The 25,868-nt window shown below is 42.2% G+C and overlaps 1 protein-coding gene across 1 annotated transcript; it reads left to right on the top strand.

Moving 5' to 3' along the window:
* The first annotated feature begins 1,765 nt into the window (after positions 1–1,765).
* On the top strand, positions 1,766–24,071 carry LOC144936459 (receptor expression-enhancing protein 5-like). The gene is made up of 5 exons (XM_078863527.1): positions 1,766–1,972; positions 17,924–18,017; positions 19,722–19,860; positions 20,551–20,719; positions 22,831–24,071. The coding sequence occupies exons 1-5, from the start codon at positions 1,858–1,860 to the stop codon at positions 22,887–22,889; spliced, it is 576 nt and encodes a 191-aa protein (XP_078719653.1). The 5' UTR covers positions 1,766–1,857; the 3' UTR covers positions 22,890–24,071.
* Positions 24,072–25,868: the final 1,797 nt, after the last annotated feature.

Here is a 25,868-nt window from a genome sequence, read left to right as displayed (position 1 = left end):
TGCTTGGACACGGCGGGCAGCGCGAACTCCCTCATCGAGCTCTGCCGGCTCATGCTGAGACTCCTGGACGGGGTGGTAGACGACGACTGCTGCGAGGACATCGGCTTGGCGTTGCGCTTGTACCAATACGGCCGGTCCGCGTACTCCATGCCGTTCATGAGTTTGCGGAAGGGCTAACACTTGTTCAGGTGCACCTTGACTGACTCAATCTTCTTGTGATAATTGATGAGCGTCTTGCAGTGCTTGCACATGTTCGACTTGGCCTTGTGCAGCTGGCTGGCCTCGGTGAAGAGCTCCCAAACGTCGGCTGTCTTATGGCCACGCTTATTGGGCCGTTGCTCGGGGCCGTCGGCGTCTTCTTCATCATAGTTGTCGATCAACATGATCTCGTCGCCACCGGAGACGAACAACACGGCGCTGCTATCATCAACGTCGGGGCTGAGAGCCGTGCGGGCGCCGCTGTTGGACATCATTGTTGGAAAATGGAAATCACTCAATAAGAAAATGGCGTCAATTGCGCAAATGGGCGGAAGCAGGCGCGGTGTCCGGCGGGCCGCTGGCAAAGTGCGGTTCTGCGATTAAAACCAATTTAACCGGATTTCTCCCAATCTCAGATGATCGGGTTTAATATAAAAAGACAATTAAACCCGATTGTAAAAAATCCGACTGTGCCACCCTTGATATATATAGAAGATTACGGCATTGGTTCAATGTTAATGTGCAATTTCATTGAGGGACTGTTGTCGTGGGCTCACTTCAGTGTTAAATGTAATGCAATGGTCAAATATCCAGCTTCATGGCAACGTGTATCTTGTCTTTAAAAAAATCGAATGCCCAAACACCCTTCGTAAGCTTATTATCAACTGTGGCATTTCACATTTTATTATTTTGTTTTGGCGATGTGCTAAACGCCTGACACTGTACGCTCTGAAAGGCTTATTAAAATTATAACTATTAGTTTGTTACAAGAATAATATGTGATATATGGAGATTGTTTTGTTTATTAGGTAAATTCAACACAATCTTAAAATGTTAGTCTTTTTCATTCAATTTAATATTGATGAACCCGTCACATGACGGGCAATTGCATTGGTTTATGAATATGGAATGAGCTCGATCTGGAGGGGACCCTTCCCTCTAACCTGGCATCACGAACTGCTCGGGGATTGGGCCGACCTTGTGGCTGGGTGTGGCCGATCACGTGCGCGGGCGCGGTCCGTCACGTGGCGTTAAATCAACGGCTCGCGATTGGCGGAGCTCCGTTACTGCGACAGTCGCCTCCGAGGTTTTGCGGCGCCGGAGAAGCGATCCGCGGTTGTGATGCCAACGGTTGATTCTGCATCAGTTATCGCCGTAGCCACCCGCAATCACTGCAGTTGCGAAGCGAGAGTCAAACGCCAGTTTATTCGATTTAACCTGGGTTCCCTACCGTAGGTTCAAAAATGTATAATTTCTTCTCAATGTCATAACATCGCCACGTGCTCGATTCCTAGCGATCCCTTTCGATCCGATGATGTAATCAATTCGCGTCTCGAGTCCAGGTGGGGGGGGTGGATCGATTCCACCTCGCGCAGTCGCAGCGCGGACAAAGAGGGGCCGGGGTAGGGTGGGAGGGGCTTGAGGAAATGAAGGGTGGGGGCTCGTGGTGGAGGGGCGTAGGCAGGGGGAGGGGTTTGGGGTGCACGGGAGGCGGGGCTGGTGGTGGAGGGGTGGGGTTAAGGGGAGGGGCTTGGGGGAAATGGGGCCAAGGGGCGGGGCTCAGGGGTACGGGGTGGAGCTCGGGAGAAGCGACGGGAGGCGGAGAGATCGAGGAGAGATCAGAGAGCGCGGACTGCGCATCGCTAAAGGGAGGCAATCATGGCGCAGCTGAAGGAGATGTTTGACAACTTCGTGAAAGAGAAGAACGTGTTCACGGAGGCGCTGGATCTCGTGGAGAAGAAGACGGGAGTCAGCAAGAGCATTCTGGCGCTGGGTACGAGCTTGAGAAGCCGCGCCGGCGGCGATGATGACGATGGGTGATGTTGCTGTGCTTTGTAATGTTGAAGCAGGAGGAGTATGTTTGCGATATCTCTTAACCACATAGGCTCCTCGATTTGCGTATCGACCGTTTTGCTAAATGTAGTCATCTGATTATGGTGGTTATTTTTTCCAATGGTATATATTAAATTAATGTAATAACTAGGTTGTACGAAAATAGCATTTGCCCATTTCGTAAAACTATTTGTTTTTCCACTCACTAACGATCCAGCGGTGAGATGACATCATTGTTATACACAGCACTGTGCACTTTGTTGATCGTGCCACTCGGTGACAGCAGCTTGTGATGTCGGTGATTGAGGACTCATCATGGCAGGCTCGTGCGTTGCGTGAACTGCAGTTTCAGAATGTCATCTCAATTCATACTAAAATTATAACAAAGCACAACAACATATATTTGTAATACTACGCATAAGAAACAAGATATCGCAACAATTATCAACGTAAATTTTTGTGTTGTAAAAATGAAAATCGTGGCAACCCCAGCAGTTGATGGGTGTTAAGGTGACTGACTGTATGATGAGACTGTGATGATGATGTTGCTGTGTTGTGTTTAAGGCGGCGCTAGTGACGTGGCGCAGAGATCAACACAATGAGTTGGCCCCCATCACACGTATGTCCTGGGTTCGAATCCCAGCAGCGAGTTGATGTTCTCATCCCTGTCATGAGTGAGGAGCAAAACGCATCCTAGGAAGTTGGGTTGTTGTTGCAATGTGGCTAAATTCCAGCTCTCAAAATGGAAAATCGACTGCCACGCGACAAATTTAGCAGTGTGTGTGATAGCGCGCCTCCTAGAGTGTCTAGAAATTATTTGGTGGTGGTGCACATGCACACATTTTACGATTATATATTACCAAGGCCCACTGGGCCATACAGTATAGCTCTTGAGTCAGAAGCGACTTGGCTATCGCAAATGATAGCTCAACAAAAAGTGGCTTATGTGGAAATTTCTAGCAGTCAAATAATCTTAAATGCATGTTTCCAAATGCGGAGGTAAAAAACGGAGGACGCAGAGAAAAATCCACACGACCACGGGGAGAGAGACACCGCAGACTGCAAATATACAGCAGCAGCAGCCGTCAGGGTCGGGATCGAACCCACGACCTCCTGCATAGCAGGCGAGGGAGTTAACATCTCCTAGCCACTGCAGCGCCCTCCATAATACAACTCAACGCATTCGTCAATAACTACCTCTGGACTCTCTTTGTGCTATGAAGATTGGACGTCGCCTCAAATGTCACTTATTTACTGTGTAAAGGGTAAAGCTGTTTCTCTGTCACATGAGGCATTCTGCTCCGTGTGATTACCAACTGGATTATTTGTATTGTGACATTGACGCTGATACCCGTTCAGTGCCCATTTCTATTCTACCACACCACATTAAATTTGAGTTTGCACTTCATAGGGCTCAACGTACTGTATAATAAAAAATGTTAGTTTCATGATCATGCGACGAACATTCAGTAGCAGGGTGTGGTGGGAATGTGCAGCCCCTCGTGCGGAGGGCACTTGAAAACATTTCAGAAGCAGTTATATGATGTCTCTTTTGCATCATTGGGAGTTGGGTTCAACCTTTTTGGGCAACATTCTCAAAGATTAAATTGATACGCTCTAACACAGTGATACACCGCTGTGCAAGAGTTCAAACTCGATGCTCTTTCTCGTGACATTCTGATAAAACGATCATGGAAAATTTCGTCAAAAGGCAAACATTGTATTGATGGGTGTTTTTTTTCATCGGTTTTACTTATTCTCATTGTGAATCTATTTCACTGGTGTTAGAAGTGGTGGTGAAGGTGGTGCGGATGCTTAATGTGGCGGCAGTGATGTTTAAGATGATGGTGTGGATGTCGGTGGTTGATATTTTTGTGGAATATTGTAGAGTAAGTTCGTGGCAACAGGGTGTTGTTGGAACATGCCTCTAAAACGTTTCCAGCTTAGAATAGGTCAAGTTTCCAATATTAAATTACGGCAGCTGGCCTGCATGTGTACAGTGTACCACAGTTTATCAACAACCTATGAGAAGTTGCGTTTTTGTTTAACTGCCTCAGGTTATTAAAAATATATGACCGATAGATTTAGGCATTTACAATAATTTTTGTTTTTTAGGTGCAAGATTAATGTGGTAGATGTGCCATTACAGTGCTCACAAATGTGCTACAGTGTATTGTTGAGGTTGTATGCAGTCCATTTCTTGCCATAGAAACACAGCATTTGCTATCAGTGAGTTAATTGTGTTTGTGCTGTAACCATTGTTGATATCCTGCTCGTCCATGCAGCACATGAGTCCTTATCACCCAGCTTTACTTGTTGGTCGTATCACTTTTATAACTGCGGCATGGGATCAAGCTGATCTGTGACCAATCGTAAGCAATGACTCAAATCACCCGTGCTTCGGCAGGGATGCTGATGTGACCACAGTCGGGTGTGGTTCATTGCTCAATAAAAAGTCATGATTATTTAGGAAATTACACACTGGAGTTTAGTAGATGGTGTGTTAGTGCAGTGTATGGTGGTTCTGCAGACTGGAAGTAGTTGGTAGTCAGGTAGTAAGGTGATATTTCCTAGTTTTTGTAAGGGTTCTTTGTTAATAATGGTGATTAAATGTGATCGTAATGTTAGTATGGTGACACGGCTTGAGTCCTGCAATATTAATATAATAAAGAACATATTACAAACGTTGCTTATTTATATATTCTATCTCCCACCAAACATTTCAAATTAGCCTCAAGATCTATTCACAATAGTTTAGCATGGGATATTTCATTTTTTAAAAATAAACTTTATTTGTATATAGGAAAACATCTAGGGTGCATTGCATGGGAAAAAAACCCAATACATGTAAAGCAGATCGAATTGATCATCAGCATGAATCTTTATTACAATTAAATCATCAACACAAGTCAGCCACCTACTTGCTACCTATGCAGGCCACCTCATTCCCCTCTCACACCCATGAATGCCATTACCATCTACCAACAGTGCCTTCCAAAGCATAGTCCAATGGGTGGGTCAAGTTTTGTCATGGTTGAGAGTGATGCAGTGGTCGAGGGTTGGGAGTTGAGGGGTCTAGTGTTGGAGGTTGGATGTTGAGAAAGGGAGGCAGCGATGACGTGGTTCTGTTTGCGTTTGCAGAGGCATAAACCGCGGTCATCGTTTGACAGGTACTGTTTGTGTGTGATTCAGTAGAGGCATTAGTGCTGTGTGTTGATTGAAAACTTGGTGGTGGTGTGGTGATTGTGGGAAAGTTTTGTGGAGTCGTGGTTTAGTGACAGTAGACATTGTTGATAGCAATGTTGTGATCCCAGTATTGTTTTGATCGTGTTAAATCTTGTAGTGTTTGCTTCGTAAATATGGGGTGTTGTTATTATTTGTATTAATATTCAACAAAACTGAGTAATATGATGGCAGAAATCTTTTATTTTCAAAAGAAAATGTCATATCAGGAGAAAAAGTAGTGGTGTGGTCAAATATTGTAAGCAGCTGTCTTTTCACCAGCACATGAATTACTGTGGTCCCAAAATTTGATTTCTTATTAATTACATTCGTGGTCTGTACGCTGCGCATTTACTTTCATTAACCACGAGGTGTTGTACTGTAGTTATACAGGTACCAATTGAGTAACTTAAAAACATGGATGATGAAGTAAATGTCAAATATATGTTTGTAATCTGTCTTCCAGTCAGCTTTCTGGTTTAGTATTTTTAGAGATACATGCAACACAGCACAGATGATGAACCTGGTGCACTGTGTTAGAGTATCTGAATGCTGTTGGTTCTATTGTGGGCACGTAGTTAAATCTGTTTCTCCAGCTGTGGGCTGCGTTATCAAATGCAGTTAATAGAGGCTATTTCGAGAACAGAGTGCGTGTGAAGGGTGGAGCATGCATTGACGCATGGTTTCAGGCAGAAGCGATGTTTCATCTGAAAGACATCTGTGCTAGATCATAACCTAGTTTTGTACGGTGTACAAACCACATTTCCTGCTGTGAAATACGTTTAATTTAAGAGATGATGGGAAATGCGATGTTTTACAATTTGCATATGCTATATGTCATGGGTTTACATGGTCTTGCATTTACTAGAAGCTTCAACGTTCCCTGCAATTTTAATTATTCATTCTCAATCCTCAATTGCTCGAGGGAGGAGGGGGAGGGCATCATGGATGATGCGTGTTGTTGGTCACCGTTGCCAGCATTCACGGAAATATTATTTCTTGACATTAGCAATTCCCTCTGGAGGCCACGAAATGGATGCAGTGAATTCTTAAGGAACGTGTTTTATGGAATGGAACATCAAATCTATACGTGGTTTATATTTAAGTGCTATATTTTAAGAAGTCATAGACAACTAATTTATAAATATTGACTTAAAGCTTTCGTGACTGCAGGAATTCATATTCTTTGGGTCTTTTGGTAAAGCCACATAGATATAAAAAATATAAAAAATAATAACTATCTGACGACGATTCGATCGCAACACAAGCAATCGTCATCAGGTGAGAGCTGCTGAGGTAGGAAAAAAATGTTTTTTGTTATTATTTTTATTATATATTTTCTATTTACGTGGCTTTACCGAAAGACCCAACAAAATAATTTATATTCACCTAGATGGAAGATTAGAATAATTTCTGAGCAAGCAGTTTGATTGCCGCTGATATGTAATATTCGAAGGTTATGTATTTGGGAAGATACAGCTTGCAGCACTCGGTGTGCTGCTTATGTTTTTAAACGAAAGTTATTTATCGTGCTCATTTCAGATTGTATTCGTGTTAAAGTACCCCTGGTGATACCACCCAACAGGCAGCAGAAGCTGTGGCTCTTGTGCAATATTTATTATAATTAAAGTATCGTTTTTCCAACTTTTGTGTCAACGATTACGGCGTTAGTCATTTTACTTTTGCCCACTTCATTATAATCCCTTATGTATCAATGCAAAAAATGCATACGTAATTTCATATAGCTTACTCGGGATAACCTGGGTTATAAGAGTTGCTCGTTTATAAATGTGTAGCGTCGGAAATACATAGCACACGCCACCCTATGTACACTTACCTGTAGTTGCGGGCACGGGTCTGTAGGGGGTGCCATCCAGAGCTAGAGAGAGAGGGCTTGACCTTCGAGATGCCGAGTTCCCCCGACCCCAGGTGAGGGGTTGGGGGGTTATTCCAGAGCCCCTTGGAAGGTTCCAGAAAGGGGGCGGTACCGGGGGCGGGGAGTCCCCGAGGTGGATATAAAAGACGGACCTCAGGACGGCTCGAGGCAGTGCTCTGAAGACGAAGACTGAAGACCAGCTAGGCTAGGACACTGGTGACTCCCGGGAACCGACGTCCTTTTAAGGGCCGGGCCCGAGCGCAGGCCAGTGGTTGAGACCCGTACCCTGGCGGGTTCGGGTCAGCGTAGCCTCCCCTAGGTCACCCTTAGCCGGAGGACTGAGCCCGTGGTCCCAGTGATAGGGCACGTAAGCCCCAGGTAGTGGGTAAAGGGGCCGTCACCCCTTGTGTTAGAGGCCGGTAACGTTATTGTAACGTTATTGAATTTAACGTGTTGCCTCCAAAAGCTACGTCTCCGGTCTCCGTGGGAACCCACTACAAATGTACTTATGTGTTTTCAGAAAGTTATCGGGGCTGTACATATATATGACAATAACTTTGGTAAGTAATATGCACTTGATTTGCTTGACAATTTGTTGTATCTTTTGTGGGGCAAAATGGGCAGTCTGTTTCCTTAGGTAACGTCGGGTTTGGTGGTATGCGTTGGGTTAAAAAAAGACACAACCCATGGATGTGGCAAACCCACTCTCAAAAAGGGAGGCACCACGCAGGCTCTGATCCGTGACACGAACACCCACTTGAGCTAGTGCGTGAGTATTGCGACGGGGCACATTTAGGCGTGTGCAATCAAGCAGTGCATTTTAAGGGTAGATTCCAGGTGATTGAGCAAGGAATGTTTCAGACAACATTTTCACCAAAATTTGGCACAGTGGTGGCTGGTGAGGCACGTCCCTCCATACCTCCGCAGCACCCACCTCACCACACCTTGCTGCAAGTGTGAATCGTGTTCTTGCGGGAATGTACAACCTTTAGCGATAAAGTGTGTTTTAGTTTGTCTTCCCTTCCGCCGTGTGACAGGAACTTGGGTGAAAAACCGCATTTTGCGTGGCGTAGCTCACGTGTTTCCATAGCGAGGAAAGTTTCATCACTATTTCCACAAACACATTTTAGAATAAAATATATAAAAAGGAATTCTGTGCAAACACATAATATTTACGACCTTAATAATTTATTCAGAAATAGGCCAAAGCCAATGAATATTCAGGATTCATTCTTTATTACATCTCCTGTTAGTTTGCTGATGAATAATGTTACATATACAGTAATGCCCCGTCAAACTGTTTTTATTTGAGTGGGTATGTTAGCGTCACCATCCCATACAGTGGTTTCTTTAAGTTATGTTAATTCAGTCTGAGCCCATTTTTTGCCGAGGTGACTAAAACACATCTATCTGTTTTGCAAATCGCCTCACTTTTGTGAAGCAAAAACAAATGCATTTGGACATTCGCCTTTGTGTTGCTGTTTGCTACTTTAATCTGTTTGAATGCTTTGTTGCTTTGGATGGATAAGATAAACAAAGGGTCCTTGTGTCAATCTTACTTCTTGCCTGTGTTGTTGCCCAAACTTTCCGTGATACAGCAAACCCCTTGGCTCATTTTTGTATCTTACCAACCGACCTCAGATGTATGATGACTGCGTTAACTGATGATTATTTACAGTTTGGTGGTATTGCTGTTTTGTAACTTATTTTCAAATACAATACTGTATTTCATAAGTGCGTTTTTGAAATGCATAAGGGGGTTTGTGCTGTCATTAACAGAACATACACACCAAGTGTGCTGCAATGCTCCAGACCGCAACAACGTGCCTACCTATAACAACAGTACCATGGCCGTACGGGCCAGCCTGTCTCATGCGTGGGTGGGGTGAGCAGCACGGGCAGAGATGGTGGGAGAATGGAGGGCGGCTCAAGTGCAGGGTGTCATACACGTCTACAAATCCCTTAGTTGTCTTACCCCACCATATCTTGCCATTCTTGTATATGTGTCGCCTTCTGGCCCTCTACGTTCTCAATCTTTGCTCTCTCTCTCTGTTCTCCTTGTGCTCAATCCACGCTTTCACTCTTTCTGTATTATCGCCCCCCTTCACTGGAACACACTTCCCCTCCACATTAAGCAGTCACCTTCACTCACTAGTTTTTTCCTCCTCACTAAAAGATCACTTATTGTTCCATCGCTCACCCCACGACCCCTTAATCTCCCCCTCAAAACCACCACAGTTGTTTCCTCTTCATATTCGCATTATATGGCTATCACTCATTTCCCATTCATTCAATCCATTCATCATTTACTTTAATCAATTTCGCTTTCACCGAATTAACGCATTACAGATTCGCCCATTGCTTCCTCTCATCTATTTCATTCACCTCATCTCTGCCATTACATGTGTACGTACCATTCTTAATACTATGTAAAGCACCTTGGTTAAGGCGCTATATAAATTACGTTAAGATGTGTGGACTCATCAAGGACAATAATTTACTCAACGCAGATGCAGGCTTGCATACGCTCACGAACACATCTTCTCACAAATAAACACATATTTGCTTCATGCAAATACAATATGACAACAGTCCCTGTGGCTAGCCTTGTTACAAACTGTTAGGGAAAGTGCTGTTAACAAGCACCGATTAAGGCCAGCGCATTCCACAAGAAAGTGGTTCAGCAGCACAACGCCTCTCGACGTTTGTCTCCAGGGCAGTGGTTCTTAACCTTGTTGGAGGTACTGAACCCCACCTGTTTCATATGCGCATTCACCGAACCCTTCTTCATTTGAAAAATAAAATATGATTTTTTCAAATTCAAAACATAGGTATATGTTTTACTGATGCACAAAATGAACCGTGCATCAACATCACTGTGTTCAAAGAACAAAACCAGCAAAACATGATTTTCACACAAAAACAAAATAATGAATACTTACTGCAAATCAGTGTGACTTCTGCTGTTGCCTTTCAGAGACCAATTCAGAAATGCGCGGCTTCACCTTGGCAAGTGCCACTCTCATGTCATTTTCGCAACAAAGTCTGTTCCTTTTCTTCGTTTTTATGTCCAGCATCCTCGAAAAGGATTGCTCGCAAAGATATGTTGTAACAAACGGTATGAAAATCTCCAGGGCTTTCTTAGTAATAACAGGGTACATTACCATTTGTTGACACCAAAACGTTGAGAGCGTTGTTGTTCTGAAGAGTTGCTGTTGAACCTGGCTCTGCTGAATTTCAATGATTTCGTCGAGGTATTCATCATTGACATCTGCTGTCTCAACACTAAACGTGAACAGCTGTCTCACCCATGCTGGATATGACTCTCTTGTAGGGAAGTATCCGTCGAGAGACTTTGCAAGCTCATCTAAGTGCGTGGCAATTGCTTGCTTCAGTTCCGCGGGTACAGAAATGTCTCCGATTCCAGATACATCTTCGATCTTACTTACATAGTCGCCCAGCAGGGGAAAGTTTGCGAAGTTATCGTTCTCTGTTCGTCGTTTCCATAACGGTAGCTTTTTTTGAAAAGCCTTCAGGTTTTATTCTGCTTCAATGATGTTGACTCCACCGCCCTGCATCTGCTGATTGAGATGATTGAGAGCTGCGAAGATATCAGCCATGTACGCTAAAATGAGAATGAACTCAGAATTTTTGAAGCAATCTGCATGACAATGTTGGTGCTCTTGCAAAAACAGGGCTAATTCCACATGCATGGCAAAAACACGATTCAGCACCTGTCCCCGGGATAACCACCGAACGTTAGAATGGTACAGAAGTACCTCGAATTCAGAGCCCAGTTCTTTACACAGCTCACTGAAGATGCGGTGCTTCAGAGCACTATTTCGCACATAGTTCACGCATTCCACTACAATTTTTTATATTTGTCAGTTTTGGAGGCAAGGTTTTTGTTGTCAACGCATGCCTGTGCAGAATACAATGCGTAACAATGATGTGTGGTGCATCGGCTTTCACTAGCACACCAAAACCAGACTTTCTTCCCAGCATGACTGGAGCTCCGTCCAAACAAACTGCAGAAACCATATCCCACGAAAAATTGTTGTCTTTGAAGAAGTCATCCACAAGTTTCTTCACATCGGCTGCCTTAGTTGTTGTAAGAGGCTTACAAAATAAAAAAAATCTTCCTTTATCACGTCGTCTTTCACACAGTGCACGAATACAGCAAGCTGGCTTAGATTGGAAACGTCTGTGGTCTCGTCGAGTTGCAGGCTGAATTTTGCTGGGCTTGAAATCAGATCTGCAACTACTTGAGCCAAGATGTCTTTGCTCATGTCCTCTATTCTGTCGCTGATGGTGTCATTTGAAAGAGGAATTTGGGATAACTTAACTTCAGCCGCTTTTCCTAGCATGATATTCGCCATCTTCAACACAGCTGGTTTTATGAGTGTTTCACCAATGGTGTGTGGTTTGCCCTGCTTAGCGATCAGGTAAGCAACTTCGTACGATGCTGTGAGGATCGGTTTGTTGATGGGTACAAAGCCGAGAACAGGCAGAGTAGCCTTTTCATCGAATCTGGCTCTCTTCACCTTGAATTCAGCGAGCGTTGTGTTCTTGTATTCCCCATCTCCATGCAGCATAAGGAAGTGTTCCCTTAGTTTTGCTGGTGCTAGACTAGAATTGCTCAACTTGGCATTGCAAATCATGCAGTTAGGACGCTGACTCCCATCACGTTCCGTTATACATGTGAATCCATATTGTACATATTCGTCCGACCACTTTCTTTTTTTGCTCGACATAGTATGAAGGGATTAAAATATTAAGAAAGAAATCACACGACGTACCATCACGACAGTCACAAGTCGACTACCGAGCGCACCAAATTCCCTGCAGCACAGATAGGCCAAGCGATGTAGTGTGATCACTTGCAGCCAATGATGGCCAAGCCGGACGTGTCATCACGAATCATATGAGCCGGGTGTGTGTCTTAACCTCCGCCGAACCCCTGAGACTGACTCACGGAACCCCTGGGGTTCGATCGAACCCAGGTTAAGAACCACTGCTCCAGGGCAATGATATGTACACACAGTGCCAGGTATTCAATTAAGTCAACCCAATGGAGGCCAAAGACCAGTTTCAATATCAGTTACCATTGATGTTGGCTGTGGCCAGGAATTTTACTTATGATGCTACTTTTGTAGTGTAGTGCACAATGATCCACAGTGCCACCACAATAACAGCAACCGGTGTTCGCCACTAATCAGCAATGATGTCATCACGGTGCTTATACCAGGCTAGATATACATTGAGGCTACGTAAAGTTTCTAAGGCTCGCCGGCAGAAGATCACGGGACAGACCGAGATATACTATGGATTAGTCGACCAAGATGACTGGCAGATGCACCATCTACTTACCCCACTTTGCCAACCTACTGCATTTTAGCCACCCGGCGCTCTGGTCATTGTTATGAACGTTACTCCTTTTCCCTCCACTATTGTTGGAGGACTACTGCCCTCCAATAGTTCAATAAAGCAGAGATGCAGGTCCATTTGTTGTAGCAGATGAACACAGAAATGACCAGGTTGTGGCTCCTTAAGCTTCTCATCCGGATATGACTTGCAAGGTGATATTGAATAATCCATGCCAGGATCTTTCCCAGCACACTGAGGAGGGAGATGCCCCGGTAGTGTTGCAATCAGTGTCGTCCCCCTTTTTAATAAGTAATATTTAAAAATACTTTTTTATAAACACGCTTTAATGAATTGTATCGTATTGGTAAGGGCAGAACTCCACTATTCCAGGAAGTGGCCTCGAGGCTTGCCATAACTTAAGGGACCGTGGTGATTTACAGCCAAACGTGAGTTGAGCGTGGACAATTAGAGCCAAGGCAAAACATAAAATAAAAAATGGTTTTAAATATTTTTACATTTTTTAGAGATAGAATATAGTATTGTCATCAGTATGACATAAGTATACCAAGTTTGCAGTCGATACCACATTGGGAAGTGGGTTAAAATTTAGTTACAAGATTTGAGGATACGACAACAACAACAGACAGTGAATTTCGATTTAAAGCTTCTGTGACTGCAGGGATTCATCTTCTTGGTTCTTTCGGTAAAGTCACGTAGAAGGGAAGTAATAAAATAATAAAAATAAAACATAATAAAATAAAATAATTCTCACAACGTTTCGGCTACAACGCAAGCAGCCGTCTTCAGGTGAAGAATGAGACACTACCAAGCTAGGAGCTTATATATAAGCTGGGTTGGAGGTGGAAGAGCGCCTTAACAAAAAGAATGTGCATATGAAGAGGAATTTAGCATATTCATGGGACATGCGTAGGAGGTGGGCGGGGGGGTTTCAAAGTCATATTATGCCCATGCATTATGCAGGATCAGCAGCACCAAGGGGGGGTGCAGGGAGTAGCATTAACAAAGGAAATGAATGTTAATGATATGTAGCTGCAGTTACTAAACAACCACGTAGAAAACTAAAGTATAAACTACATAGAAAACTAAAGTATAAACTGCATAGCACCATCAGTATACTTACTATACTCTACAATAAGCTGAGTTACTAACAGCAAGTAATACATTACAATTCTACGTCGTAAAAATGATATAATATGCTTCCATCTAAACTATATTCTCTTACATCACACGAGCATATACCGTACTATATACTGCCATAGATAAACCCAACATTAAATTATATACTGTATTGCTATAAACCACCCTATACCTTATACATTTTAATATAACACTATGTATTATTCTACCCACCATAATGTGTATCGAAATGGTTTATTACGTCCTTCCAATGATTGCTAAGCCAGAATCCATCTTCTCGGTTAAAATTGTCTCTGTGTTTGTATATGTGGATCGCCTCATGAACGAATCTCTCATGATAGCCAGATGGCTTGCAGAGTACCTCTGTCTTGGAGAAGTCAATGTCATGTGAGCCCACTGAGTTGTAACAGTGATCTGCCACGGCTGAGGTGTTTGTCCTACCGTGTTTCAGGTCAGCTTTATGTTCACGGATGCGGTCCGAGACATGTCGTTTGGTTTCCCCAATGTAACTGCTACCACAGAGGCAACTTAGTTTGTAGACGCCAGGGTACTGTATGTCTGGAACCACATCTTTTACAGACGGTACCTGATCACGGATTTTATGTACTGTGTTGAATCGGACCTGGATCTTGTGTTTAATCAGGATTTTGGAGATCTTTTTTGTGACCCCAGCAATGTAGGGTAAGGTGATGGTCTTGAAAGGCTCCTCAACAGGATCCTTCTTGATGGTTGGAGTGATGGCTTTGCGGATTGTGTAGTCGGAGTAACCATTAGCCTTAAGAGCTTGGCGTACGTGTTTGAGTTCACTGGAAATGTGTTCATGGTCGGAGATGCATTGGGCTCTATGATATAGAGTCTTGATGAGGGAATTCTTCTGGGATGGATGGTGGTGGGAATCCGGTTTTAGGTAAGCATCCGTATGGGTGGCTTTCCTGTAGACAGAGTGGCTAATTGATTCTGGCTTAGCAATCATTGGAAGGACGTAATAAACCATTTCGATACACATTAGGGTGGGTAGAATAATACATAGTGTTATATTAAAATGTATAAGGTATAGGGTGGTTTATAGCAATACAGTATATAATTTAATGTTGGGTTTATCTATGGCAGTATATAGTACGGTATATGCTCGTGTGATGTAAGAGAATATAGTTTAGATGGAAGCATATTATATAATTTTTACGACGTAGAATTGTAATGTATTACTTGCTGTTAGTTACTCAGCTTATTGTAGAGTATAGTAAGTATACTGATGGTGCTATGCAGTTTATACTTTAGTTTTTTATGTAGTTTATACTTTAGTTTTCTACGTGGTTGTTTAGTAACTGCAGCTACATATCATTAACATTCCTTTCCTTTGTTAATGCTACTCCCTGCACCCCCCCTTGGTGCTGCTGATCCTGCATAATGCATGGGCATAATATGACTTTGAAACCCCCCCGCCCACCTACGCATTTCCCATGAATATGCTAAATTCCTCTTCATATGCACATTCTTTTTGTTAAGGCGCTCTTCCACCTCCAACCCAGCTTATATATAAGCTCCTAGCTTGGTAGTGTCTCATTCTTCACCTGAAGACGGCTGCTTGCGTTGTAGCCGAAACGTCGTGAGAATTATTTTATTTTATTATGTTTTATTTTTATTATTTTATTACTTCCCTTCTACGTGACTTTACCGAAAGAACCAAGAAGAAGAAAAAAACAGACAGTGAGTTAAATACTGTAAAAGGGTGTAAACAAATGGGGACCATCAGAGCATCCTTTTGATCGTGTTGAACCCATCCTGTGGAACAGACAGTTGTAATCACATCGCGTAGCACAGTCTTCACACTAACGCCATCCTCAGCAGTTCGTTTGAGGTCTCGTCTTTGCCTGGCGCTTCCTTGGTCTTCGGCTCTGGATCGCACTTAGCACATCAGTGAACCACTCAGCGAGCGAGTACGACGTCTAATATAGGAGGCACTGAGGTCCCAGCAAGGTCAACCCCACCATGCCCTGTGATGTTGTTTGTGCCGAGGGGTTTCACCTCCAAAACCTCAGAATTGCTCAGTAAACCTGCAAAACTGTTCCTGGGGGTCAGAGATCAGACCATTTTTTCCCTTAAGGATGGTAATAAGTACTTTTAAAAATGGAAATACAGTGGGGTTTGACCAGAAGATGTCAGTAACGCCTACAAGCCTTGTTGGCTGGTTCCATCGTGGCATTTGGTAATTGCATGGTGGAGGAGTTGACAGCCCCTCGCACACATGAGTCCATTCATGTACACAGAAAGACAGACATACCTCGAAACTTCCTATTCACTTCACCCTCACCACACTCACCCCTATTCACACTCCAGCCTCACCACGCTCACCCCCTACTCAGCCCTACTCACACACAGGCCAACCTCACCGTGTTCACCCTCGCACTATACTACACCACACACTCGTATCAGTACTATACTATATACACTTCATTACACCACATACTACACTATTCACCGCACACTACTGTACTGCACACCACCACTGTACCCACAGCACTAGTGTAGTGTACAGTACTCAACATACACATAAACACGCACGAAAATACATGAACACGTGTGGTCGCTAACAAACACCACTCAGACACCAACATGTGGGTGCATGAGCGCTGATCCTGTGTACGCGACAACTTAAAACAAAAATTATAATCCATTGTTAACATCCTACTGTACTGTATTAGATGGATCGCATTGCAGTTGGGCTGCGGATAGTGAGAGTTAAGCTCCAACGTAATTATGAATGTAAGTTTCTATACATTGGCCACACGAGCACTTTGGTTTTCAATCGCTCAATTCGACTTGGTCATATAAAGAGACATTCATAAATCTCGTCCATATGTTAACTGGCAAAAATGTGCGCGCACCGTTTGAATGCACACTCACTGGATGGGTGGCAGTTGGTGGTGATTCATAAACCCGAGTGGAAGATGCGAGTGACCAGTTTAAAATAAGACGCACTGCTCTGCATTTAGATCCGGCTGTTTTTAGATAACGAGAATAAATGCCCAGGATGGGTGGTCTTGGTTTGAGTCGGCCATGTTGTGAGGTTTCAAAGACTGCCCAGAGATGTTCACTGTGTGGTTTGAATTTCTGTTTCGCCAAAGGCTGCCTTGGGCAAACAAACACCATTGAGATATGCTACTTTGTGGGTTGGAGCATGTATGTATGACAGTGGGGCTTTTGTGTTTGAAATCGTTGGGTGAATGGAATTGTAATGTTCGGGTGTACGTAACTTGTGAAACATTCATCAGCGTTACAATTCTATTCAAGGGCATTGAAGCCGAGACCTTCGGGGCTGACTGTAACCACAGCGTGTGCTGTACAGTGAGTGCAGCTGTTATTGTACGACTCCATTTGTGCATTTAATTATTTTATATCGTTATTTTAGTACGAGGGGCCCTAAAGGAAGTTTTGTTTTAACCAGAAATTCAAGATTAGCATGGTCCACCAAACTGTGGACAACAGGAAATCTCTACAATACTCTACTCGCTTAATCTCACCGATCAAACTGATGAGAAGCACGGTGGCATATGTGGGACATATCCATGTCCACGTGTCACCTGGAGATTTGATGGACATGATTCTGCAAGGGAAAATGGAAGGGAAGAGGGGAGGAGGAAGGAAGCAGATCAGCTGGTGGGTCACTGTCAGCAGTTGGGGGAGATCACAAAAAGTGGAAAGTGTATAAATGACCGCAATTTGTAACACAACATGGAAACACGACCTCAACTTGACACATTTTAAATAAAGAAATTGCATGGTAGTGTTAGTGTGATTAACTCGCACTATAAACGCTATTCGTGCGTATGGCAATATGTTAATGAACCAAATACCAATGTCGGAAGTCTGCTAGCCACAAGAGGTCTTCAGGAGATTTGTAGTTTTGCTATTCCTTCATTGAATGAGCACAGATCACAGTGGTTTATTATATGTCCATAGTTTTATTGCGTGACCATAGTCGCACTGTGGCCTGTCTTTATTTTCTATTTATGAAGGAGGTGTGCAATGGCCTGTTGATGTTTATGTTCTGATGCAGTTAATGATACACCAGTGTGATGTTTGGGTCTCAAATGAGGTGTATATTCTGGACGTCTGCATTGTTCCATTCGCCAGCGTTATTCTGGATCTGAGTGAGATTTTAGGAGGGTGACATTGCGATCCCAGAATGGGAATCGGCCCTTAATTTTGCAGTGAGTTACATTGTTGAGGAACACCTCAAATACTGTGTGTGCTGTGTGGTTTTGGCAGGGCTGTCAGTATTTATCGGCATTTACCTGATCGTTGGCTATGGAGCTTCCCTGCTTTGCAACTTCATTGGCTTCCTCTACCCTGCATATTATTCGTGAGTACATCTATGAACTCTTCAAGTATCGCTTTTTATTGGTGATAGAATGACAGATGTAATTTTTTATCGATTATTAAGCTCAGAATATGCGATCATTCATCGCAGTGCTTAAAAACAATTGATTATTGAATCATATAGCAATTAATTGTGACAATACATCAAATCTTGGGGTTGGGGGGATTGCATAGTCCCTCTCCCTACCTTATGGGACCTTTCTTTCCAAGTATTAAAATATAACAATAGGTTTTAGCCTTTCTGGCAATAAAACAGGTGTCAAGATGTGGACCAATCCGTTTCAAAGACAATGCATATATTATTATTATCAGAGAATGTTTTTTGTTTGCATGTTCACCACAAGTACGGGTGGTTAATGCAGACAGGATTCCTTGAATAAGGATTCTGTTTGGTGTTTTAACATTTTGAAACCTGTTTTATTACCAGAAAGGGTAAACCCTTTTGCTATATCTCCCTACCTTATTGTTTATGCATACCTGACATGAACTGTTGAATGTGTATAATGAGCAAATGGTTTGTTATGATTATGACATAACGTGCATAAAAAAAATGTAAATCTAAACTAATATCACTTTGGCTAAATGTATGGATTGTGTATATTGCACAGTTATGTAGCCAATCATGCGTGGGCATTCATAATTGCATGGGATTTTTCAATCCAGTCACAAACTGTGCACAGAAAAGCTGACAATATTTTTGTCCATCCTGACCATCCTTCCACCACCGTCACGTGCTGTTTACGCCTCTCTGGTGCCCTCTTTAAAAGCAGAACCACACATCACAAAGAATAATCTGGATCTGATGTCATGGGCAAATGACTAGTATATCACTTTTCTCAAATACTTGAATGGTTTGTCTAACCATATTTATGATTTTTTGTCAAACAGTTTATCCAAACAGTTTGGGCAAATACATTTTTTCCATTTATATTGACATGTTTGTGGCTCACAGTGTCAGAGTCCTAAGGAAGTGGACATTTAGTTACATATGGCCACTATTAATTATGTTGGCATGAATTGATATATCAAATTGGCATTATGAACTGGAACTATTGAAACATGGTTCTATTTTTAAGTAGAGTGACTCCTCAGAGGCAGAGCTACTCATGAATACACTTGACTGATTATGTCAGAGTGGTAGTGTAGCAGTTAGCACACTGCGCTACACACCCAGCGTCCCAAGTTCGATTATTTCACCCAGTCCTGAGCCTCCCCAAGGTCGACTCAGCCTCAAATGAGTACTTGGTGCGGTGTGTAAAAACATCGCCACTGGGGAGACAAAGACAGTCAGGCGTGGTGCTGGCCTCTCGCCCTCTCATATGCCGTTCCGGCCTTCATAGGTGCCCGCTTCATAGTACTGGTCCCAACAGTCAGTTAAGGCTATATGGGAGATCTTTGTGATTCATTGCCCCCGTGGGGAATCACACCATGACGTCATGAAGCCATGGTAGAACGGATGTGCATGCTACCGATTATGTGGTGTGGAAGTGCACCTTGTTTTAATAATGAATAGTGGCTTTTGAGGAAAGATACCACCAGCAAAACTTTCACAAGTGTAAAACTGCCATGTTCATTACTTGGGCCGCTCAATTCAAACATAAAAAACAGTGCATAACAGCTGTTTCAAACGCTTTATTAGCATTAACGAATATTTGGTGCCATTTTTGTGACGTTGATGTGATGCCAGAATCAAAGCCATTGAGAGTCTGAACAAGGATGACGACACACAGTGGCTCATCTACTGGGTGGTGTACGGCTTCTTCTGTGTGGTGGAATTCTTCTCTGACATCTTCCTCTACTGGGTTCCCTTCTACTACTTCATAAAGGTATGTCCTGTGGCAGTTTTCACCACTTTTTCAAAGTTGTCATAGGAAAAATATACGATTTTCCCAACAGCCAAACGTCCTTATTAGGGCCTGCCCTATCTGGACAGAAATTAATGCTTTTATGATCAAAGGTATACTTCTTACAAATGTTTCGCACATTTGCCGGGCTACATGTGTAATGACAATAGAGCTTGCATGCAGTGTGAGGGAATAATGGCCGCAGGAGTTAATGACAGCGAGGTCAGCCGACAGTATGAATGCACTAGTGGCCACAGGAGGTAATGACAGGGAAATAGGCTTACAGTACGGATGCACTATTGGCCACGGGAGGTAATGACAGGGGGGGTATCAGTTGTGAGTGCGAAGGGACTGGTGGCTATGGGAATGTTCGAAAAGGGAGCATGGTCAGGTGACGGAAGAGGACGGTAGAGTCTGCCAGTAAAGGAAGCGTCCAGAGTCAGCGAGAATGATCGAGAAGGGGGGCGTGGCCTCGTGTTGATATATAAGGGAGATGCGTGGGAGACTCGGGACTGTTGCAGTGGGATCTCCGCCTTCAATAAAGTGCCATCTCAAGATAAGTGTGTCTAGTCGTCATTACACATGTAATTGTAGTGAGGCAGTGACATCCTTGTCATCCTGTGTTAGAGCTGTGATAAGTGGTCTGAATGAGCTCGCCTCCTTCCCCCTCAGTGCGTGTTCCTTGTGTGGTGCATGGCACCCGTCAAGTATAATGGCGCGCAGAAAATCTACACGCTCCTCATCCGCCCATGGTTTCTGAAGCATGAGGGCAAGCTGGACGACATTGCCAACAACCTGGGCAAGAAGGCCAAGGAGGCGGCCGACGCCATCACGAAGGATGGTAACCTCTTCCCCCTACAGCGGGTGCACGTGGCGTGAGCAGTGAGGGCTTTACGGGGCTATATTGCCAGACAGAAGTTAACTTAAAAATCTTGGTGCTTCTTGGCTGTGAAACTTTCCCTGACCGTTTTCACTACCTGGAAATGAGTATTGTGCACAAGCCAGGTCCTCATTGTTTACATTTGATAAATCCAAATGCACATCTGCATTCCAAAGGACTTCTGATAGAGGTTGTGTTCTGCCTCTTAGGGTTTACACAGTGGGTTATGAGTGTTGTGAAGAGGTTGAGTGGTGGTTGAGGAAGGTGATCAGTATGAGTCATCATTGTTTTGGCATTATATTATGAGAATTTCAAATGCCCATCATTCGTGGTGACCTCAATTCTGATAAACAGCTGTGTGGTAACACCTATGGGTCATCCTTGTAATGCCTCTCAGCTGTCTCATGAGAGTCTCAAACCCTGATTAAATCTTAGTTGATCGTATGACAGCAACCTCCAGTGCACTTACAATTTTGAGAGAGTGAGAATTTTCCAGACATTCCTGATAAGAATACTGAGGAACACATTGCAAAATTGTACGTATTTAAATCCTGTAAATCTACTTTAGACTTGTCCCCTAATAAGTATAGCAAACTTGGTCAAAGTGAAGTTCTTGCATTAGCTGAAGTCTGTATTTAAATGCCTTTGCAGAGTGCAGACTGTGCACACTACATCTAATTACTAGACCACTTGCAGGCTTTTTGACATTTCTAACTGCCTGGTGTAACCTTCCAACAATCCACATTTCTTCTCCGTGGTTTAACTTTGGGAGTTGCGAACCCCTATGACACACGCTAAAAAGTCACTTGTGTGAATTTGATTTAAAAAACTATTTTTTTTAATGTCACATTTGCGCTGGTACACTAAAGACACAGTAAATGTACGAGTACTCTTTCCAAAGTGTGTCTGTTCTCAGAATGTTTCCCCCAGTTGATATGAAGGCTTAGAAGTAATGCATATGTTCGCAACGCTTGACTTTGTCACCACTAATATTTTTACTTTCCCTTCATTCTGTATAACACTTCCACTATATTTATATTCATATCTTTTTTTAATCAAGTTGAAGATAGCATGTTTTAAAATCTTAAGTCATTCTGTCATCACATTCATTTTTTGATAGGCTAATACTGAAGTCGTTTGTTTATTGCATTTATTTTAAACATAAAGAATTGGCCCAGCTCAGAATTTATTTACATTGTTTACTTTTTGTATTCTCTGACCTTGACTTTGCTGGAACCGTGAATTTGTTTTGTGTTAATAACTATGTGCAAAACAAATACATGTTTATCGTGAAATATTGGCACAGCTGATGGATACTGAGGAAGATGCACTAGAATTGCAGTCCAATTTTAAAGTAAAACAAGCATACATTAAAGTCTATTGTATGTTCAGCTTTGGTCGTACAATATTTATTGAAGCGTAGCTTGCTTAAATTCATTTTAAATGCATCTTAGTATTGTAATGTGCCATTTTCAACTTCAACCAATGCAAATATTTTGTTTACATAATGCATAAGCTATCTTTCTTGCAGCTGGTTAAAGCAATGGATTAAAATGACGGTATAATTCTTCCATAATTATTTTACAAATCCCTTATGGAACAATGACTGGAACAGTATTTAAATTCCCATAGACCTGGCTGGATCTTGAAGGCATTGAAGCATTAGCATGGACACATCCAGGCCTCTAATTCCATTGTCTCCATTTTGTTAGTAAATATTCAATCGTTTGATATTTCGGAGAACCAATGACCATGACTGGAATTTAATTCTGCGAAGACCACATTGGAAAGCAAATTAATTAACCTACAGTGCAGTTAATTAACATGTCACTCCACCTGTCCAAGTCAATGCTGCTGTGGCATGGATGTCAAGACTTCACCAATATCCATTTTTTTAAATTGTGATTTGGATGTGAAGCAATATTTGCCAAATATAATGAAAGTGTTTAATTAAACGGTTTAGCATATTTTATTTTGTTAAAAAAACTACACAAGAAGTAGTCTCTAAAGTTATTCTAGTTACAAAGGTGGTAGATGTTGTGAAGTTAGAGGGATGTTTGCGTGTTTTTCAGCTACCAAGGCTGCTACCAACATAGCAGCCCATGTGCTCAAGGGCGAAAAGGACTCGTGAGCGCCCCTCTGTGGCTCACTGTGGCCTGGCTCGCTGTCCTGCTTACTCAGTGCACCCCCTCATACCTTTTACACCTGTCTCTCGCTGCATGCCACTAAGACAACTCTCTTCAGGTTGAACTTAATATGCATTTCCTTGTCATGCTGCTGCTGCTGTGCTTGTATCTCAACCTTTAAGTAAAGAGTGAATCTAGGAGCCCCATGTTAGCAGTGCGCCTGATCCTAAACCAAAGCCACACAATTAATTTACAAGTTCCAAGGCATTAAAAGGGATATTCTCATAGGTAGACATCACAAGCCATTACATTTATTAAACTAAACGAATGTTAAAATAATATTTTTTTCTGTAGAGCATACTGCACTTTTTTTCCAGAAGCAGGACCATTACAGAGCTCACAGTAAGCATGTGATAACCATTGGAGGTGTAAACGCCACATGCTGTAACTGTATTTCGAGGAGTCTGGCTCATTGTGCAGTTATTGTGGGATGGGTTTTCTTTGTGCTATGAAAAAGCACGGAAATATTACAAAAGGCTCTTTAATATTAGAGGACACAGTAAGTGTGTAGTCTGGTAAGAAGTCCTTCGTTTTAACTTGTTGCATAGATGAGATAGTTTATGATTAGTGTAAACAATGCACTTTGCAAGCAGGCTGCACTGGCCAACACTTGCACATGCAGAAACGTAAGCTTTATTACGTAGTGTGGTGTGTGTTTTGGTTTGAAGTTTGGAAGCTAAGTTGGGAATTTAGAATTCAGTAAAAAACTTTTTGACTTCTTGAAATAATAAAAGTAGCTTGCAGTTTTGTTTTTAAGATGTTGAGTTTTTTTGCAGGGGATGGTGGGAAAATGTTTCGGGAAACATGCAATTGTAAGTCTGGTACAGAAACAACAATAGCAAAGATGGCTTAAGGAAAACATCCATATTCTCAAGTAATAATTATAGAACGACAATCCTTAGTGCATGTTATGCATATGTTTTATTTCATGTTTAAGCTTTTGTTTGCTTGTGTGAACCTACCTACAGGTATTAAGCATCTGGCGCTTGTTTTGAACGTGAAGTATGGGTAGAATTGGTTGCCATGTTGCATAATTAAAATGTTACCAATGTAGTTGGGAGTGAATTTATGTTCTAGATTTCATTTGTGGTAAGTTTTCATATGTAAAATAAAGCATGTGAACCAGATGTTTTGAAGTGTTGTCACGTGTATTTTAATCTATGTAAGTGTATATATATATTTTAAGTTGCTATTACAGTGGACATTGCATATGTAATCACTGAATTTCGATTTAAAGTTTTCGTGACTGCAGGGATTCATCTTCTTGGTTCTTTCGGTAAAGTCACGTAGAAGGGAAGTAATAAAATAATAAAAATAAAATAATTCTCACGACGTTTCGGCCACAACGCAAGCAGCCGTCCTCAGGTGAAGAATGAAACACCACCAAGCTTGGAGCGTATATTTAAGCTGGGTTGCAGGGGGGGAGGTGGGAAGAAGAGCGCCTAGACAAAATAATTTGCATATCAAGAGGAATTTAGCATATGGAAAATGCGTAGGAGGTGGGCGGGGGGGGGTTCAAATTAATATGCCCGTGCATTATGCAGGATTAGCAGCATCAAAGGGACGGGGAAGGGGGGTAGCATTAACAAAGGAAAGGAATGTTAATAGTATGTAGCTGCAGTTGCTAAACAACCACGTAAAAAACTAAAGTATAAACTACATAAACAACTAAAGTATAAACTACATAGCATCATCAGTATACTTACTATACTCTACAATAAGCTGAGTTACTAACAGTAAGTAATACATTACAATTCTACGTCGTAAAAAGTATATAATATGCTTCCATCTAAACTTTGTTCTCTTACATCACACGAGTCTACACCGTACTATATACTGCCATAGACAAACCCAACATTAAATTATATACTGTTGCTATAAACCACCCTATACCTTATACATTTTAATATAACACTGTATTATTCTACCCACCCTAATGTGTATCACGCTGCTATATGTTTACTATACAATTACGATACTATATATTACGATACAATATATTACTTTGTATTTGTTATTATACACTGTACCATTGACCGTCGTGTCAATGGGTGAGTCGTGGGGAGAAACTTGCAGCGGAGCAAAGAATCCATTCCATGCGGAGAATACAATGCCAGTGAGTGGAACGCGGTCTGAAAGTGATGTAAGAGAACAAAGTTTAGATGGAAGCATATTATATAATTTTTACGACGTAGAATTGTAATGTATTACTTACTGTTAGTAACTCAGCTTATTGTAGAGTATAGTAAGTATACTGATGATGCTATGTAGTTTATACTTTCGTTGTTTATGTAGTTTATACTTTAGTTTTCTACGTGGTTGTTTAGTAACTGCAGCTACATACTATTAACATTCCTTTCCTTTGTTAATGCTACCCCCCTTCCCCCTCCCTTTGATGCTGCTAATCCTGCATAATGCACGGGCATAATATTAATTTGAAACCCCCCCCGCCCACCTCCTACGCATTTTCCATATGCTAAATTCCTCTTGATATGCAAATTATTTTGTCTAGACGCTCTTCTTCCCCCCCCCCTCCAACCCAGCTTAAATATACGCTCCAAGCTTGGTGGTGTTTCATTCTTCACCTGAGGACGGCTGCTTGCGTTGTGGCCGAAACGTCGTGAGAATTATTTTATTATTTTTTATTTGTATTCTTTTATTACTTCTCTTCTACGTGATTTTACCGAAAGAACCAAGAAGATGAGTATTTACTCTGATAGAAAATAGAACACTCTACAAGTTTCTCAATGAGAATCGTTGAAAACACATTTTTATTCCAAAAGACGCCAATACTGAACACGTTCATCAGTCCACATGACAATGCCCCTTTCGCTGAAGATCTATTGCAAACTCAACCTCCATGCGTATCATGCATTACATTTAAATGGTTTTGTTTATAAAAAAAAAAAAAAGGTTTGGGTTAT

Source organism: Lampetra fluviatilis, chromosome 16 (assembly GCF_964198595.1).
Source record: "Lampetra fluviatilis chromosome 16, kcLamFluv1.1, whole genome shotgun sequence".
Classification (NCBI taxonomy): Eukaryota; Metazoa; Chordata; class Hyperoartia; order Petromyzontiformes; family Petromyzontidae; genus Lampetra; species Lampetra fluviatilis.
This window is presented reverse-complemented; position numbering and strand designations above follow the sequence as displayed.

Bases quoted from the DNA above. Each gene is read 5' to 3' on its own strand.
- LOC144936459 (XM_078863527.1), top strand. From the start codon at position 1,858: ATGGCGCAGCTGAAGGAGATGTTTGACAACTTCGTGAAAGAGAAGAAC. The intron at 1,973-17,923 runs GTACGAGCTTGA...TGGTTTTGGCAG, and splicing joins CAAGAGCATTCTGGCGCTGG to GGCTGTCAGTATTTATCGGC. The intron at 20,720-22,830 runs GTAACCTCTTCC...CGTGTTTTTCAG, and splicing joins CGACGCCATCACGAAGGATG to CTACCAAGGCTGCTACCAAC.